This window comes from Cygnus atratus, chromosome 7, assembly GCF_013377495.2.
Source record: "Cygnus atratus isolate AKBS03 ecotype Queensland, Australia chromosome 7, CAtr_DNAZoo_HiC_assembly, whole genome shotgun sequence".
Classification (NCBI taxonomy): domain Eukaryota; kingdom Metazoa; phylum Chordata; class Aves; order Anseriformes; family Anatidae; genus Cygnus; species Cygnus atratus.
The window spans coordinates 4,799,637-4,819,579 of record NC_066368.1 but is presented as its reverse complement, the minus strand read 5'-3'; the positions used below and the strand labels follow the sequence as shown (position 1 = coordinate 4,819,579).

Genomic DNA, 19,943 nt, shown 5'->3' with positions numbered 1-19,943 from the left:
CAGTCCTCATGTGGGTCGTGTTTTTGTTTTGTACTCACAGAAAGGACATCTACAACACCAATATCCTCCATGGTAGGGATGACCACCTCAGTGCCAACAACCATGTTGTCAGAGATCACCTCCACACCACCAGAGACCACACAAGTGGAGACAAGCACCGCCTTGTCGACCCCTATGCTGGAGACAACTGCTGCATTGACAACGACCTCTGTATTCCCAGAAGGGACCTCCACAGAGCCAGTGCCCTCCACAGCAGTCTGGTTGACAGAGATCACCTCCACACCAGCGACGAGCACAACAGGTAACCCACCCAGGGTCACTCACTGAGCCCTGATCACCCTTCCCACACCTGATGGCACAGGAGGGTCTGCAGGGAGGATGTGAGCAGAGCATGGGAACAAGATGGTAGTTCGGGCTGGTGGGTGGGGGAGGCAGGACATGCAGTGACCGCCTTCACTGTGCTGTGTCCCAGGTGCCCACCTGCGTCTGGCTGACGGCCGGCACGGCTGCGAGGGCCGCGTGGAGGTGTGGGACGGGCGCAGCTGGGGGACGGTGTGCGACGACTTCTGGGACCTGGGTGAGGCGCAGGTGGTGTGTCGCCAGCTGGGCTGCGGCCCCGCCACGGCCGCCCCGGGCAGCGCTCGCTTCGGCACCGGCAGCGGCCACATCCTCCTGGACAATGTGTGGTGCCATGGGAACGAGGCCTCCCTGCTGCTCTGCGGGCACAATGGCTGGGGCGTGCACAACTGCGTCCACAGCGAGGATGCCGGTGTCATCTGTGAAGGTAGGGAAGCGGCTCCACGTGGAGCTCCCGGCCTTCTGTCCCCTCCAGCCCCGAATCCCCATTGTGGTACTCTGTGCCCCAGGGCCCCTTCTCCAGAGCATTACATCTCACTTGTGGCTCTTCTTCCTCCACTCTCACAGCTGCCACAACCACCCCTGCGCCTACAGAAGGTAATGCTCTCCTGTGGTTCTTTGAATCTTTTTTATTTGTACATGCACAGTGCTATTCTATTGACATTAATTGCTTGTGTGAAGTATGCTTTGTTTAGGTCATGATTTCTATACAGTGCTCGTAAACCATTTTCCAAAACAATTCTGTTTTAATTGAAAAGTTCCGCATTTGTATTTATACTAGCAGGTAGTTTATCAGTGAGGTGGTGTGGAATCAGTAATTTTTGCCTTTATTAGAGGTGTTATGATATCCAGGCTGCTATTTTTGCATTGGAAAGCAGAATTCAGATGTAGAGCTTGACCACTCACATCAGAAATCAGTATGGATGTGAATGTGCCCAAGAGCCCATCCAGGGGTGTGCTGCACTGGGATGTGATGCTGTGCAGGAACATAAAATGGTGGTGGTGGGGAGGGGGTTTCCTTTGCATGTCATGTGCTGTAGGAACTAAATTCAGAACCCATGCCCACCTTCCTATGAGGAAGCTGTTAGGATTATCTGTTTGTTTAACATAAGAATGCACTCATGCTGGCAGGAACATGAATGCTTTTTGCAGCCACTCTCATAGGCAGAGCAAGAGATATAATATCTCCTACTCTGCCCAGCTGCCTGGAGTGCTTATTGCAGTCTGAGGGGACGCTGTCTGTACAGGAAGGTGTTTCCATGTTGACTGTCATAACCCCTTCCAGAACCAGAACTGCAGAAAGGAGACACCAGAGCAGCCTGAAGATGGTGATCTGACACCATAGATGTGACAGCATGTACTATGAAATTAAACCTACAGCAAAACCAAATATTTGTTTTGATTTGGGTCATACTGAGGATGATCTGAAGACAGCAGGAAACCTGCTTTTCAGCAGCTGCAGATTAGCCATGTACAACAAAAGTACCAATTTTAGAGGTTACTGTAAGTAAATTCTCTTCCACTTCTTTCTGCAGCACTTTGTTTTTGTGGTGGCTTACTTTCAAATTCCTCTGGGATGCTGCAGAGTCCGTACTACCCTGGAAATTATCCAAACAACGCTGACTGTGTGTGGGAAATACAAGTAGAGAATAATTTCCGTGTTATGCTCACATTTAGAGATATTGCGTAAGTAGAACATTGATTCCCTGGGCAAATAACAAAGTCAAAACTTACTTGAAAAGCTTGAAAACTTATTTGAGATAGGCAACCTTCACAAATTTAAAGTTATTTTCAATACCATCTAGCAGCTAGAAGGCTTGAACAAACACTGGATTAGTGAAGTATTTTCTCCTCGCAACTACATGCAAAATGAATAAAGCATCTGCTGTGAAAACTTTAGGTGCTGAAATATTTTATCACGTGTTAGGCAGGTAAATCAGAGTTTCTGGAGCATGTTGACGAGGTGCTGATGTTTGTTCCCCAGGTTGCAGAACAGCAGATGCCAGTATGACTACATTGAAGTCTATGATGGGCCTCCACACTCTTCTCCACTTCTTGGGAGAATTTGTGCTGGTTCCTTCCTCACATACACGTCGTCTTCAAACCTAATGAGCATTCACTTTCACAGCGATTCTAGATACACACTTAGAGGGTTCCAGGCCCACTACTCCTCCATCCCAACAGATCACAACATTGGTGAGTTACCCTTCAGAACAGAAACTCTGCTTCTCAGCAGACAAACCTGTTTATAGTTTTTGTTTGCAAAATAAATACGTGTATGTATTTAAAGATGCAAGGGAAAGGAAGCGATGCATGCTGGGTTGGTATGTGAAGAGACTACCTTCTACATTAAGAAAAAAGCAACGTTTGGTTCAATTAAAACCTTCAATCATTAACAAATTGCTGATTTAACTGTTATATCCTATCGTCTTCTACCAGCCCTTACGTGCTTGCCAGACTACATGCATGCGGTGGTTAGCAGGGACTATCTCCAGTCACAAGGCTACTCTGCAGAGACGGTCACCCTGAACGACACTCGCTGTGAGCCAACATTCACGCTGCACGAGGTGGTGTTCAACGTTCCCTACAACAGCTGTGGGACGATACAAGAGGTATGAACTGAACTGAACTGGGTGAACTGAACTGAACTGAACTGGGTGAACTGAATTTCAGGGCACACTTTGAAGTGAGACACAAGAGAGCCATTGTGGTCCTCAGCGGTAAGAAGTGAATTGAGACCCAGGGGTTTTAATGCTTTAGCTTTCCTTGCCGTAGGGAATCCCCATCCTTACTAGAAATGAGAGTCTAGGGAGGAAGCTCATGAGTTTAAGTGCCATGCAGGTTTGGGATGATTGTGTATTAAATGATCAGTGTTCTGTACAGAAGTGCAATGAGTTGGCTCTGCCTTGAATTTAACAGAGCTTTTCTCCACTGATTTCCGTTTAATTAAATACTTTATATCAGCAAGTTTATTTCCATGTGAGCAGAAAAGACCATCATCAAGCTTCTTAGCTCCAAGAGTTTAAGATGAAACTATATTTTTAATTGCATATTACTATGTCAAAGCTTAGAATATAGTATGTGACAGAAATGCAATTCCTCATTTTAAATTACACCTTAAACAGGAAAGCAATGATACAATCAACTATTCCAACATGATCAAAGTTACCTCTTCTGAGTATATAATCAAGAGGAAAAAGGATCTTCACTTACACCTCAGTTGCAAGATGTTACAAAACACGTGGATACAAATCATGTATGTTGCTGAGGATATTGCAGACATGAATGAAAATCAGTTTGGAAGATACTCTGTGAACATCACATTTTATGATTCCTCATCATTCCTGCGGCCAGTGCATGACTCTCCATACTACATTGACCTGAACCAAAATTTGTACCTTCAAGCTTATCTTCACAGCTCTGACCCAAATCTGATGCTGTTTGTGGACACATGTGTGGCATCACCTGATCCTCATGATTTTAACGCTCTATCCTATGATATAATCAAGAATGGGTAAGAGCTTTCTCAAGTCATTAGATACATAGCTGTTATATCCTTTATTCATTTATTTTAAGAGAATAGAGCAAACATGAATTGGTTTGGATCTCATTATCAACAGACAGTTAAAAGGTTTTTATTTATTTATTTATTTTTACAATATGAGCCTGGAAATAAGAAACAACACCTAAACCTTACTAAAATTTTGTTTCACTGACTTCATACTTGTCCTATACGCAAAACTCAAAGTGGTGAGAGTGAGTTAGATGAGGAGGTGAAAACTGGCACCAGAAATCTATTTTACCATAGGCATTAACATTTTAGTAAAACATGCAGAACCAGGTCAAGCATCAGGCCCATTTTTTTTTTGCCAGACATTCAGCAAAGGGTCCATTCTCCCCTCTTCACCACTTAGTGCCCTTTTCTTGGAGAAAAATGAGTAGCACTGCTCTAGCTTCTTCATGGACTTAATTATGCTTAGAAATACTCTAAAAGTTGCACTTTCATCCCTTTGAGTTCTCAGTACCTGGTTATGTTTTAATCTACTGCATTTTTTCAGGAATGTACATGTGTAAATCCATGGTGACTAACTCTCTTCTTCATTTCTTTCCAGATGTGTAAGAGATTCTTCCTATGCCACATACTACACTCCCAACAGCCACTTTGCTCGGTTCAAATTTAATGCTTTTGAGTTCATTAACCACCACTCATTAGTCTACCTGCGGTGCCAGCTGGTGGTGTGCAGGCTCGGGGACTACTCCTCCCGCTGCTACCAGGGCTGCATGAGTAGGTTCAAGAGAGATGCAAGCTCTGCCCAGGAAAAAGTGGATGTTGTTGTCGGACCTCTGAAACTTCGAGAAGAGGGTGCTCAGAGCAGGAATACCGGTGAAGTCGAATAAATTTATCTCATATTTACTCTGAGACAACTTAGGTCTTCATGAAAAAATGCCATAGCTCTGTTTGTTTCTGACATCTGTCCCTGAAATCTGCTTATGCTAACTCCACTGTAAACAGGAAGGCATTGTTTGGCTGACTTAAATGTGTATGACATCCTTCTTCTTTCAACACCTTGCAAACTGTTTTCACCTGCATGCATGAATAATGGTAACAGCTTTGGTGGCCCCAAAACAGAGGGCGCATGTAACCCAATGTAGTGGTATAACTGTTGAACTAGTTGCTCAGTCTGATTGTGTAACATGATTGCCAGCTCTACTCCTGAGAAACAAGATCCCAGGCTTCTTCAGAAATGTTCAATTCCCTCAGTTGTCTTCTGCTAATGACATTTGCATAGTTAAGTTGTCATCCCTGCTAATACAAAGCCTGTTCAAAGAGCAATGAAATTAGAACTTAGCTTAATTCTGGCTGTGATCTAGGGAGCACCCCTTTTAACGCTGCCGCTCTTTGAGCCCGAGCCCTTGGCACAAGACCAAGCCCTTCTGCCTTCCCTCGCAGAGATGGACTCTGCCGCGCCTCCTCCGCACGCGGTTCCTGCTGCGGCTGGGAATGTGCTTGGGCCGCTTACTGCTGCTGTCGCCACCCTGACCATCATAGTTTTTGTTCTTGCTGGCTTTCGTGTGAGACCTGCACTGAAGAAACTGCTTTTACAGTGGATAATGTGAGATCAAAGGTCAGCATCATCTGCTAAATGATTACAGGACAGTCACATACTGTGAGCCTCCAGGATGCTTCACCAGTGACAGTCACATACGTGCCATTTGTAAGAAGCTGTGATGTCCTTATCCCGGGTGAATCCTAGCCTGTAACAATGCTTCAAAATAACTTTATAATCCTAACACCTCTTAAACGATTGAGAAATAATTTCAGTATTTGTACTAACACACATTGTTTGGTGTGGTCATTTATCATTTTTCTCCTCTTAATTATCTCTTCACATCCTCACAAGACTGTTTATCTAATCCTTTAAAATTTTGCAAGCTGAAGAAAAAATACAAATGAGGCATTAATAAATAATTCAAGGTTTATTAAAAGGAGGAAGATTAATTTGGGGGGAAGTAATAGGCCATGTTGGAAAAGGAAGTACCAATATTGATCTTAATATGTCATTTTGTACTGTGGCTATGTACTACTCCAATTATATTAAGCATTGTTTTAATGCTAAATTTCTCATTCAAACAATAATAGGTCTGTGCTTATTTATAAAATGCAGAGATTTTTAAGCTGAAGATGTCTGTTATATGAGCAGTGTCATTTAAAATCAAATGAAGGAATGCTTACAAAACAATAATTCAATTTTTTGTTTTGAATGAATATCTCTGTGATTAAAATACAAATGAATGCTTTGCTGTGTCGGAGCATGGTCTGTTGGATTGAAAATTTGCCGAGCACATGCAAATTTACGGAAAATTTCTGGCCTTGGGAAGCCAGAGAATAGATAGGTGATGCCTGATGGAGAAATGCCTTTTCTTTCGGTTCTGTGTTACTCTCTCCCCAGTGTCACACACAAGCACTACATGACCCACTGCGGACTTCAAAGGACCTACCTATCGGTATGTCCCCTGCCCCTGTGTTCCCTCCAAACCGTGTGGCTGACCTAGTCCCTGAGAATCCTCTCCCATCCAAGCAGCCCCCAAGCCCACCTGCAACCTGGGCTCTTGCAAATACCTATCTCACTCTTCACTGGTATGTATGTGGAAAAAAGCCCACCACGTGCCTGTGAGGAACAACTGTGCCAGTGTGTATCCTCATGTTGTTGGAGGGAAAGCTTTCCCTCCAGCATTCAGCTTTCTGCCCATCCGTTGTATCGTGAAATACTTCCACATAGTGCTGTGAAGATGTGGGCAGTATCTCTGTGCTGTGTAAGCACTGGATGTACCTCTGTGTGTGTGGTTACAGGGTACTTTGAGGCAGTTGAACTGTATAGGGTGCACCCTCATCACCACCACATCTTCCCAGCAGATGCTGCCCAAACTTCAAAACTTGCACTGCAACCAAGGCAATCTCTCCTCGTGCTGCCCAAGGCTCACTATTGAAATGAGCATCACTGTCGAAAAGGTTTTTCAAAATGCCTCCCCTTGACTTTCACTGTTGCTGTTCAAGCCCATTAGTTCTTGTCCTGTGCTTCCTGGCCATGCAAAGTAATTTTGTCACCTTTCTCTTTAGGTGCATTTTGCTGGTGTTTTCCCATTACATTTCCAATTCTCTAGATTAAATAGATCCAAATTCAAAAGACACTGAGCTGTTAAGGGTGTTCTGTTTCCAATATTTAAGGCTGAACCATATGATCTGATACAAGGGCTTGTCAAATCAATTGGAAGCCTTCACACTGACTTAGGGGTTTTTGGATACATCCTAAACCAGACAAAAGCTGTAAATCTCATTAAAGAGATCGAATCTCAATCAGGAGATTTTTCAGGTCTCATCAAGATGTCATATAAGTATCAAAAGAAATCTTCTATCTGCTTCCTAGAAGGAAGAATTTAGTTCATTCTTTAAAACTTTTGGTTGCTTATCACAATGAAATTACTATGATTATTTTTTTTTCCCACATTATTTTTTTTTTTTGCTTTGTGGTTGTGAGGAGTTTGGCTACTCAGGACTTACCCAGAATATAAAAAACGACATGCTAAAATCCATTAAAAGTGCCAAGCAATGTAGTGTGAGCTGAGTCGGGGGAGGATAATTACTGAACTAAAACTAGCCTATACACAGCATGAAGGTACAATTGCTTGTAACTCTGATGAAACTGCACATTCCTCAACTCTCCCAAAGTGGCACTTGAGAAGGTGTTTCATGGAAACAGGATGGAGTCAAAGCAATCTGTTTTCAAATATGCAATTTTTTGGGGGAAAAAAAAGGCATTTTACAGACTGTGTGGGTTCCTGCCAGTGTGCTGTCCCCAGTGAAATCATACAAAGTATTTGGCCAGCACTGGGGTTAAAACAGGTCTTAGAAATAAAGTTCTTGTTTGTTTGCTTGCATGCTGAATTTCCTGTGCTTTGCTGTCCTGCTTATCCTTCTATTCTAATTTTGGAGTATGGACCGATAATTCAACTCTGTAGGCCTCCTTCCCAGGAACATATAAAAATATTTATAATAGGGTATAAATAAACATTGTTTTGTTTCTGGATCCCATAGCCAACAGATTTATTTTCCAGTTTTTAATAATAAATCCCCACGTTTTGTAGATTGAAACTAAAAAGAGCTAATTTGCTTTTGCAGGGTATGAGTAAGAAACATGGCTTTTCATGTTTTCATTTCTTTCTTCCCATACCTTGCAACAAAAGCCCACAAATACTTGTTGACATCAGGCTGAACTAAGCAGCTAACCTGCTTAAAGTTCCAACTTAGGGGTTCTTTAATACCCAAGGTGGAACACGTGTACCATGTTCTAATTAAATCATTAAATGAATATACTGCAGAGATCACTTTCACTTGAGTGACAATTATTGTTTTAAATAACTGTATCAGACTCACCAACCAAGCTTTTTTTCATAGGTTGCACCAGAATCTACCCTGAGATGGAGGTCAGGCAGAGAGAGGCTGCAGCTGGGTTTCTGACCCGCCCACCATGCTTAAAAAACTCGGGGGAAACAGCAAAAACATTTCTTCAGAGAGCCTGCTGCTGCCCTTTGTCTGTGATGAGTTCAAGATAAGAATAATTGCTGGCTTTTGATGACAAGCATCTCTGAGCACAAACATAAGTTTTTGCACAATTTTTGTTAAATGTCTTGTGTTACAAGGAGAGCTGATTTTCCCTATTTATTTTTCTTTATTTTGATAGCTTGCTTTTTTTTCATGTTTGTTTTTAATTTAATTTGTATTTGTTTTGGCAGTTTAAATCTAGCTGGAAAAAAAAAAAAAACAAGGAGATACTGAAATTCTCATAGCAGTTTGTGTATTTTGGGAGACTTTCTATCTCAGGCTCAAGAACTCTGACATGAAAAACGTTTTTTTACAAAGTTGTGCTTAGCTGAGGAAACCCATCTGGGTCACTGGGAGTGGCATTTGTTTTCATTTGCTAGAATAACCCTTGGATCACCTCTTTTGCCCTGAACCAATTAGTACTCATCCAAGCAGCTTTTTCCTTTCTCAAATAAATGAATTAGTTACAGGCTGTAAAGTAGAAAGGAATTGCACTGCCACTGTACTAAAGAACACAATGAGTTTGAATGACGTGACTGTAGTATTTTTTTCTTTTTTTTTCTTTCTTTTTTTTTTTCTTCTAACTTCAGAAACTGTAGTTTCCAAGAGATAGCTTCTCCCTTTCCTCCTCTTTCTGTATGAGGGCTGTGATTTTTTTTTTTTGTCCTCAGTTGTCATCATGAAAACCTGCTGCATTTTGTCCTCAGTCATCATCATGAAAACCTGCTGAGACTAAGGCAGTTTTCCGTGGGTGTGTAAGTCACTAATCAGAAGAGATAAAATGTGGTTTTTAAACAGCTGCAGCACCAGGCTCCCCAGTCCTTATGTTGTCCTTATGAAGTCCTTATGTTTTTAGTAGATGACCTATATGGTTTTTTCCCTTTGTGCTTCTTTTGCTTCCCTCCTCTTCCTTCTTGAAAGCAGTGCAAATAACTTTCTAACACCTGTCAAGGTCTTGTTGCTCCTTGCCTTATCTCCCTCATCACTTCTGCTTGTTCTTTTTTAATGTAGGCATTGGGTAGAAACAGGCCATCCATAGAAAACCTGACTTAAAGCATCCAGGCCTTCACCTTTGGCATTCATCACTACCTCTCATTGTTCAGCCTGGATACGAGCAGAGCTTTTTTGCATGAGACCTGATGAGAATTGAGTTATGCTGCTGTGAGGGCCCTGTTCTCCCATGGAAAGAGCATGATGATATCAACGTAGCAAAACCACCCTCTCCAAAACGCTGGATCCTGGAGCCCCGGGCTCAGAAAGCTGACTACAAAGCCCCAGATGCCGGAGGGTAGCCAAAAACCTGTTGCTTCACTTTCTCTTTGAGCTCCTGGGCAGTGTTGTATTTGGAAGCTGCACCCTGTGCATGTAAAGTAAACTCTCGATCTGAGCTGTGCCAGCCTGAAACAAGTTGTCTTTGTTTCGTAAGAGTTTGTTGGATGTCTCTAAGGCACGTATTGTTGAGGAAGACAAGTGCTCTTCTCTCTGCCAAGCCTGCACGGATTAATCCAGGCATCACGTGAAATGCTTTCCTAAGGCTGGGAAGTACAAAGGCTGAAATTTTCAGCCCTCAGCCTTCCGTTTTAGTACGAGACTGAAAATTAACAATTTTCAAAGGCCCAATTAATCTTAAAACACAGGCTAGAACTTGTACAGTCTGGAGGGGTGTCTGGCGTTGCATTTGGAAAGAAAGCATTTTTTTTTCCTAGCAGATAGGGCCATCCATTGCTCCAGTGATGCTTTTAGTTGCAGGCACTGTTGTTCCCAGGGCTGCGATGAGGTTACAGCCACCCAGCTGGGGCCACCTGGTTTTGGTGGATGTGAGGGGACAGGGAGCACAACAGAACAACAAACACCTGCATCCACTTCAGGACGGGAAAAACTGAGAGGTGAAAGAAACCTGCTATTGTTTTTCACTTGGTATCAGTAATTTTCTCCCTGGCTGCACGCAGCTGGTTCCTCCTGAACCAGCGGCTGCCATTGGGTCTGATATGGGGAGGGTTTGGCCAGTGTTTCCATAGAGGAGAAGTGATTGAAATGATAATTAAGGTAATCAAAAAATCAAGCTATTATAAACAAAGTCTTGCCAAAAAAAAAATCAAGAGGATGTTTTTAAAAGTTAAAAGTATCTCCATTGTATGAAATCATGAACGTACTTAAAAAAAAAAAAAAAATAAGGCTGATCAAGCTGCAGAACACGCCCCTTTATATCTACACATTTATAAATTCTGAAATGTTTTATCAGCATTATAGGAGCGCAGTTAAAATGAAACCTGCACTGACCATTGTATGGATGCTACTGCTGCATGGAGGGGGTCTGCAGGCGTCAGGTACTGTGCCCAGTGCTGCTCAGTCCTATCTCCCTATCGCTTGTGTTTTCCTCTAAAATCAATGCTGGCAAAATTTGTAGCTTGCAGAAAAGCCTCCTCAAACTGGTAGACATCTTGGGTATTTAGCGGGCTTGAAGGACCGATGATGCCACCGGGTACTCTTAAGATTTCGTTAGTGTGATGTAGAAACCGTATATTGTATTGTATTTTAATGTATTGTAGGAAAAAAAAAATGTTCCTTATAGTAAGGTGCTTGTCTGTCAGAGGGTATCTGTGCATTTTGGCACTATTAATAACAAATGCAGGTAATAATCTGAAAACAACTCACCGGCAAGGGGTAACTCGGTGGTCTTCATGCTCTCTTCAGCTGCAGGCTGCATGCATGATCTACATTCACCCAGTGCAAAAATAATCCCTAAGGGACCACGTCCCTTCAAATTTTCCTTCAAGAGTGAAATACTGAGGGCAGTGACCCTCTGCTATGCTATTCTGAGCACTGCCTTCCTTGTTTAATTCATTGTGGGCAGAAGAAACACAATATGACATAACAGAGTCCCCACCAGACGGTGATGGCTTTGTGTTAGTGTAATGCTAACTTAATGCAATTGCTGTAGGGGCAATCAGGTGCCTCACCCTTGGAAGATGTTTTAAATTCAGTCCTGAACCCATAGGAGCTCAAGTCTGGTGAGCCGAAGAGGATAGAGCACGCTTCCCTTGCTGGTGAGCTCCTTGGGAAGCTGTTGTGAAGCATTTCCTCTGATAGCCTGCGACTGCAGGTGTCCCTGGAAGCACAGCAGCCACTCCAAGGGTTGGTCTGATTTCCTTTTGTCTCCCGAAGAATTCTCCCTGAGGCTGGTGAATGGGCAGAACAGATGTCAGGGCCGCGTTGAAGTATTTTACAACGGAGTCTGGGGAACGATTTGCGACGACTCCTGGGACAGAAGAGATGCTGACGTGGTGTGCGGTCAGCTCGGGTGTGGCAGAGCCACTGTGGCCGTGGGAGAAGCCCATTTTGGTGAAGGCACAGGAGAAATCCTCCTGGATGAAATGCAGTGCCAAGGGAATGAAGCTCTTCTCTGGCAGTGCTCCCACAACGGGTGGTTCGTCAATGACTGTTTTCACCAGGAAGATGCCGGTGTCATCTGCGCAGGTAACTAGATTTATTGACATCTGTGGTCAGTAACGTGCTATAAGTATGAGCCAGACTGAGGTCCTGGTGCTTAGCGAAAGGGAACTGAACTACCAAAATCATTGTCAAGCTCTACAGGACATCCCCTCTGCGATCCAACAAATACTTCTTAAGAGAGTACTATAACCTACACATTAGCTTTCACATTCAAAATCTTTTAATAATAAGCTCTAAGAAGCAGAATGGTTATGTTTTCTTTTTCGATAGAGTATAACCTATTTTACGCCCCATTCAGAGGCTTTTCCATCTGGCCACTGCCACTGCTTCCCACCTAAAGGATGAATTCAATTGGTCATTCCTATGAATCATTGACAAAATAACTAGCAATTTCCATATGTGATGTGGAAAACAGTCTTTCATGAGAGACGCTACTGTATGTGAAAATACATACTACTATACATTTAAAAAAAAAAAAAGCTTATAAAGACAAAATCCCAATGTACTGAGGGTTGGTTTTGTGTTGCCTTTTTTTTTTTTTCCTAGCAGTGTAGGTGAACTACTGCTCGCTTTGTTTAGTACAAGTTGTTAAAAAGTAATCTTTCTCACTCTGTTCTTTCTTTTTTTTTTTTTTTTCAGCTTCTTTGATGTCTGAAGTTCCTGGTAATTTTCATCTTGTATAATTGATTTTACTGACAAAGTCATATTACACAATATAGTCATTTAGTATAAGTATACAGTTTATGAAGAGGAGTATTTGCAAGTATATCATACATTAATCCCAATCTTTTGCGTTAGGAATATGCTGTATCTTTAAGTTTTTAATGTATTGGTCAAATTTCACAAGTTTGAATTAAAAAAAAAAGATTAAAAAAGAAGATTATAAATATTTCTGGTCAATCTCTTAACTTTGCTTATCAGGAGTTTTTACTGTTGCCTCAAATTTACAACAGCCCACTTAAAGCCTGGTGATGTGGGAGCATCCCTCATCAATAACTCTCTCATTTTTGGCCTTCCAAAGATTTGTCTCTGAGGCTCGTGAATGGGAGGAACCGATGTGAGGGCCGTGTTGAGGTCCGTTACCAGGGCAGCTGGGGCACCGTCTGTGATGACTCCTGGGACCTGAAGGATGCTCAGGTCGTCTGCAGCCAGCTGGCGTGTGGCAGGGCTCTTTCCGCCCCCGGTAACGCCAATTTCAGTCAAGGCTCAGGACAGATCCTTCTTGACGACGTGCAGTGCAAAGGGAACGAGGCTTACCTCTGGGAGTGCCCCAGCAGAGGGTGGTCGGTCCACAACTGCGTGCATGTGGAAGATGCCAGCGCCGTTTGCTCAGGTGCGTTGTATGTAGCAGCTTTACCTCGCTGGGCAGACCCCAAGGTGAATGTAGGCATAAAAAAAACCCCACTATTTCAAAAACCTGCTGATTTATTCCTCTCATCCAGAACCTCCACTCACCTGCCTGGTGCAGAGCCATGGCCAGCCAAAGGGTTGAGCTGTGCGGGGTGGGCATCCCGCTGCACTGCTGCCTGCCCCGAGCAAACCAGGCAGGGCCTGCATGTTTGAAGCTATTTTTTCACCTCCTGCAGCTGTCCAGTATAATTGTTTTTTCTTATTATGCAGCGGTGCTTGTTAATGATTTCTACACCGAGGAACTAAAAAAATCTGCTAAATAAGTTGAAAAGTTGCTACGTATGCCCCGTAGGTATTTTAGTCTAGGTTAGATTTTGCAGTGAAAATGGGCTAACTGTCCAACAGAGTTACCAGGGGCAGTAAAACCATTTAGGCAACTGCTTCTGTGTACCGCCTGATATTATTTCCTGCTCCCCCTGATGTGGAGGTTCCTTTGATGCCTGGTTAACTGATAACCGGCATGCAGCAAAGGGAGCCACCCCATGGGAGAAGTGCCACAGCAGACACAGAGGACAGGTCCAGCCTGGTGTCTGAGCCACCCCTCACAGCTTATCTTTGCAAATTTTAACACAAAGGTGTCATTGTGTTAGCGGTGGTACAAACAGTGGCCCACAGGGTCACTGAGGGTAACCGCCTGCTTGGACATCGATCATCTGAACTCTGAACAGCCTGTCCTCACCCTTTACTGATTAACTGTAATAACACAACCCATACTGCACTGAAATGTATGTCAGTTACAGGTCTACAAGGAAATTAGTACCCTGAACTTACACCTAACAAGAAACCCTTGACCTTGACATAGGTTTCACTGCTGCACTTCAGAGAATAGCTTAGACCTTCAGCTTTTCTCTTTCCTCTGCTGCTACCTGAGCTTCCTCATTAGCCTAAGTCTTCTGAAAGCCAGCAAGCAACCATTAAAAAAGAAACAATGGCCATCGCTGCTTCTTCAGATTCTCAGAATATTTCTACCATTTAGTAACATTTCCTCTGTAGTACTCCAACCACATCAAATCAAAACCCCTGTTTTATTTTGATTACCTTGGGGTTCTTCCCTAGTGATTACATTGTCTCATTTATAACACTTTTTTTTATCACTAACAACTTTATAAATTTATAATTCATATTTTCCCCTACAGTCATAAGCTAATATATTTCAGAACAGGTCTACCTTCTGTTATAGACCTGTGTAACAGTACTGACAAAAGGAACATTATTATGTGTATCACTGTTTTTTCAGCATAATGTGCAATTTGTCATATTTCATCAATAGATTCAGTTATTACTGCAGTTACTGAAAATTCCACCTAAAAATGAACTATGTTTTTTTCATCTGCAGCTTCCACAGGATCTGAAGTGACAGGTAAGCTTCTTAAATACGTGTCATTACCTTTAATATCAACAGGTTTTGATGTTTTAGAACTGAATGTGTAGGGCTGAAAACACTGACGGTTTCTAATCAGAAAGGCTGGTCATTGCTCTCTTCGTGTTGGAAGTGACTTCCCTTTAAAATAATACAACACTGTAGCCCAGGTACCAAACAGATGCTCAGCATTTTTGTTCTGTTAGTGTAAAACATGAAATAAAGTCAAGAACTTGCCCAACTTATATCCACGTAAAAGTTAAGTCTGGATAAATGAGGCATGGCTTTGTACATGCAGAGTTACATGAAAGTTCACAAACTACAGTTTATTCAGAACATCAGTGCTGTGGATCCTGTGTTGCAAAGCTTGAACTATTCAGGAGCATCACTGTCTTCAGATAGGGTAGGTAGTGGCTTAAGGAGCATGGTTTTACCCCAGGGACTCTGAAAAGCAAGAGTTTCTAGGTAGGCTGAAAATGCATGTGCATGGCTAACTAGTGAAATTTAGCATGGCATGGAAACCTGTCTGTCCTTTAACCTGCTGTGTTCCACCTTAGTTCCTCCTTAGCAAAAAAAAAAATAAAAATATCCCAGGTTCAGTGAAATTCTCTTTTTTCTTTCAAAGAGCTGTCAGTGAGGTTGGTGAATGGATGGAACCAGTGTGAAGGGCGTGTTGAAATACTTTACAGAGGAACCTGGGGGACCATTTGTGAGGATTCCTGGGATATAAATGATGCAGACGTTGTCTGTAACCAGCAGGCTTGTGGACATGCTGTATCATCTTCAGGAAATGTCACCTTTACTCGCGGCCCGAGATATATTGTCATGGATGATGTGCAGTGCAGAGGGCATGAGAACTACCTGTGGCAGTGTTCTCACAGGGGGTGGTATAGAAAGAAGTGTGACAGCCGGCGCGATGCCAGCGTCATTTGCTCAGGTACACAGTGATATATTTGCTTTATCAAAAAGAGTCACAATAAGAAATAGTCTAATTTAATTTTAATTTAATTTAAATTTTGTTTTTAAGTTTAAACTTTAAAACTAAGTTTTGGTTTTAAGTTTAATTTTAAATTTTGTCACATTGAAAATTTCTCCCCTGAAGTAGAAAACCCTTTTCTCAGAAGAGTTTTGGTTCTGTTGCAAGTAACAAGGCTCTTTCCTACACAGAGAATTTCCCGCTTTCCTTATTTGATCAAAATCTGTTATTGCAAACTTCTGCACAGATAAGCTGTGAAAACTTTTAGAGTATTTCAATCAGTGTCATTCAGAGTGCATCCAGTGTTTTTGTACAACCATCATATTATTTTAATCTTCTGTAATCTGTATTAACCAATACTATTAGCTTGCCACCAGACTAGAGGAGCACCAAAACCCAATCCCGAGGCGCATTCTGCCCTTACAGCACTAACAGGCTTTCACACAGGAGACTTCTCATGAGCTTAGGTCCTAATCCCACATGTCTTTCCTTGACAAAGCTTCTATTGAACGTCTGCAGACTATTTATTTGAGTGAGATACTCAGGACCAAATCCAAAGGTTTAGAGCTGTGACTCTTCTGCAGTCTGGGGGGCAGGAAGCAAGGAGGAGAAGGAACCAGGGCTCTGTCAGATCCCTCTGAAGAAGGATGTACTTAGACTTCTGGTGGTCTTAGGTACTCACCCAGTTGTAACCCTGACAACTTTTTCTACATCTGTCAAATAGTAACAAAAGTTCCAAAGTCTTATCCTGTTCTCCACTGATTTTCAAGTTGTTAGTGAGGAAAGTCAGTTTATAATCTCATGTCTTATCATTTTTATCATCTTCGAACACACGTATTGCAAACAGCTTAATTTGATTAGATGTTGAATGCTTTCTGAAATAAAAGTAGACTTTGTAAAGAAGTATTGTGTTCTACAAATTTAGTAAATTTTATAAACACCAATGTCTAAAATGTGCATTTTCTTTATTTCCTTCTCTCACAGCTTCTACAGGAACTGAAATACCTGGTAATTTAAATTTCATACTTATTCAATCATTTCTATCTGGAATTTTCTATAGCAAAAGCAACTTCTTGTTAATTATTAAAAATGCAAATCTCATTTAGTTTATTCAGTAGTTTATGTGTGAAAATAGCTTCTTAAAATGTAGTGTATTTTGACCGTAATGAAAGTAGCAATACTGATCTATACAGTTTTTATGAAGATAACCATGGGTTTTTAATCTTTAAAGAGAACTCATAACTGAAGTTGAAATGTATACCTGATTGTTGTAGAGTACAGAAATGATAGGACTTTCTGAGTCTGAAAAAGATTCACTGGACTAGGTTGCTTTAAGTCCAAGGTCCTTTAAAATAAAAAGTATTATATAAATCAGTATTTCAATAATTCCATCTGTTGGATGGAGCTACATTACACTCTTAAAAGATAAACTTTTTCCATGTTCTAATAAAACTCAGAAACCCTTAAGTGATATTAAAATTCAGGGAGAAGAGATAATTTAGTTATTAGGAAGTCTTAGTCCCACTGTGTTGCTTTGGCTTGATGAACCTTGTTTCTCGGTCACCCCATGTCTATGATTAAAACCTTGATTTTCCTTCTACTGAGTATAATGTTTTGCTGTGAATATATTGATAAAGAAATACCCACTAGTGTTTAGCTAACATAGGTCATTTCTTTCATTAATATTAATCTCACAGCCTCTATTAAGCTGGGAAGGAAAACCTTATTTAGGCAGCTGTGAACACCTGCCAAGTCTCGACTCAAAGCATGAGCCAGGAAGCCGCAGGTGACTGCGAACTGCCACACGATGACACTGGGCGTGCTGGAAATAAACAACGTTTTCCTCACCTTCCCTGGAGAGGAAAGGCCAGGAGAGAATCCAGTAGCCAGCATAACGTACTGAACCAGCTCCAGAGCTACTCCGGGATTATAACTTATCACCTTGGCAGTCTGCATTCTTATCTCCTCTCTCTTCTCTTTCACAGAAGTGTCCATGAGGCTGATAAATGGTAGAAACAGATGTGAAGGTCGTGTGGAAGTCTACTACAAAGGAAGCTGGGGGACGGTCTGTGATGACTTCTGGGACCTAAATGATGCACAGGTCGTGTGCAGGCAGCTGGGATGTGGAGAAGCTCTCTCCGCACTGGGAAAAGCCCACTTCACTCCAGGATCGGGGGACATTCTCCTGGATGACGTGCAGTGTCTTGGAAGTGAATCTTACCTGTGGGAATGCTCTCATAGAGGATGGTCAACACATAACTGCGGGCACAAAGAAGATGCCGGTGTGCGTTGCTCAGGTACATTTAGAATGTTTTTATTTATGTAAGTAAAACTGTGAATTGTGTAAATCTCAAATCTCATCATCAGCCTGAGGCAAGGGCTATAGCAACAAAACCAGCAGAGCTGTAGGAGTGAGACACAAGAAAAGAAGGCAGAAATTGAGAGCCTGACGTACAGCACAGATACACAGATTTCAGAGCATGTTCAAACTGAACCCTTCCCAGGATGCCTCTCCAGGACATCATTTTTAACTGGTTTAGTTTTTTAAACTCAGAAGTCATTCCTAAAGGATTAACCCTTGCTCTGACTTTTCAATGCAAGTTGAAGTGTTTGCCTTGATTAAGATAGGTTATAAAAAGATAACTTAGTTTTAGAACAAATTAGATAATAAGATAATAAGAGAGAGACTCTCCCCAGATGTTGCAAAGTCTGTTTCGTCTTTGTTCTGCTAAAATACAACTGAAGATTAAAATTTTCATATTTATTCCTAATCCACAGCTTCTAGGGGAGACAGAACTCCTGGTAAGTCTTATCGTTTCGTTAACTGGTCATTCTAAAAACTGGGTATTTACTGTTAACATGTTTTGCTTTTGTTTGATGAAAAGTCTTGGGGAAAAATATAACATTTATTTGAGGAGGATGGACAAATTCCATACTTTAGTTTTTCGGAAGTTGTAGATGATTATGGATGGCTCAAAAGTTGGGAAAACACCTTAAAACAGTATAGGGTGTGTAATGCATAACTTGTCACTGATTGAAAATCAGACTCCCCTAAGCGTACCTCACCATTCAACAAACCACAATGCAAGGAGGGAAAATCTTGGACACACTTTCAGAAATTCATCATGGCAGAAGAGCAAAGTGTCAGTCACGTGTGACTGCTTAGCTTCTCTAGGAGTTGTTCTCGGGGAATTCAGGCTTCCTTAATTCATTCTGGTGCTCCAAAGATTCACTGTCCTTCTACAGTGCAAATGGCCACTTATACCATTTTTACAAAAATCTGGTCTCTGTAACTCCTTGTTTAATTATGGTGCGAGCGTAACAGCCTCAGAGGGAGGTTTGCCTGCTCCAAAAGACACATCAGGCTGCATGAACAGCCCCATTCTGCAGAATAGCTTTTCCTCTAGTCTTGTCCATTTTGTAACACAATCCCACACCTGTCACAAGCATAAGGTTAGAGTTAAGGCTGTGTGTAATTTACTTCTGCTCTGTCTTTGCTAGAAGCATCTCTGCGGCTGGAGGATGGTGGCAATCGATGTGAGGGGCGTGTTGAAATTTTTTACAAAGGACAATGGGGAACAGTCTGCGACGATTTCTGGGATATCGATGATGCTCAGGTCATTTGCAGACAGCTTGGGTGTGGGGAGCCCATGTCTGCACCAGGAGCTGCCCAGTTTGGGGAAGGCTCTGGAGTCATTTTCCTGGATGATGTACAGTGCAGAGGCAATGAATATTACCTATGGGAATGCTCCCACAACGGTTGGTCAAGACATAACTGTGGCCACAATGAAGATGCCAGCGTTGTCTGCTCAGGTACTTTCTGCTTTGTTTTATTCATTTCAAGAATTTCCCATAAGATACATTTTGAATTATAGTTGAAAAATCATTAGCAGTTGAGCCCATGTTGCAAAATCAATTCTTTTTTCACTTCTGTGGACTAATAGAGACCTAACAAATACGAATCTCATAGCTATTTGCCAGATCATTTGATCATTTTTCTCTTTGGTCATTCTTACAGGGCGTGCAGCATAAGCAGAGTGGATATAAGATGTACATTACCTTTAATGCTTGTAAATTTCCGAGGCATCTACAAGAAATTCAGCAGGCACTTTCAACTTACAGATCTGCAGTCTCCATGAGAACTGGATTTCTCAATGCAGAATAATGAGGAAAGCTTCTTTCCAATCACTTTTATCTGTTTCAAACTCAAAGTCTCAGTGATTTCATATGCTACCTGCCTGACACTCCCAAGGCTGACTGTTCTGTGACTCGTGTTTTCAACCTTT

The 19,943-nt window shown here is 42.0% G+C and overlaps 1 protein-coding gene across 1 annotated transcript in view; it reads left to right on the top strand.

Moving 5' to 3' along the window:
* The window catches only part of LOC118248514 (deleted in malignant brain tumors 1 protein-like), a 106,624-nt gene that overhangs the window by 46,501 nt on the left and 40,180 nt on the right, over positions 1 to 19,943 (top strand). Inside the window, 11 exon segments of the mRNA XM_050711951.1 lie at positions 473 to 784; positions 1,866 to 2,047; positions 2,349 to 2,553; positions 2,797 to 2,969; positions 3,483 to 3,871; positions 4,470 to 4,741; positions 11,624 to 11,935; positions 12,876 to 13,330; positions 15,309 to 15,625; positions 17,566 to 17,954; positions 19,138 to 19,470. Of these exon segments, the coding sequence (XP_050567908.1) occupies positions 473 to 784; positions 1,866 to 2,047; positions 2,349 to 2,553; positions 2,797 to 2,969; positions 3,483 to 3,871; positions 4,470 to 4,741; positions 11,624 to 11,935; positions 12,876 to 13,330; positions 15,309 to 15,625; positions 17,566 to 17,954; positions 19,138 to 19,470 (3,339 nt within the window).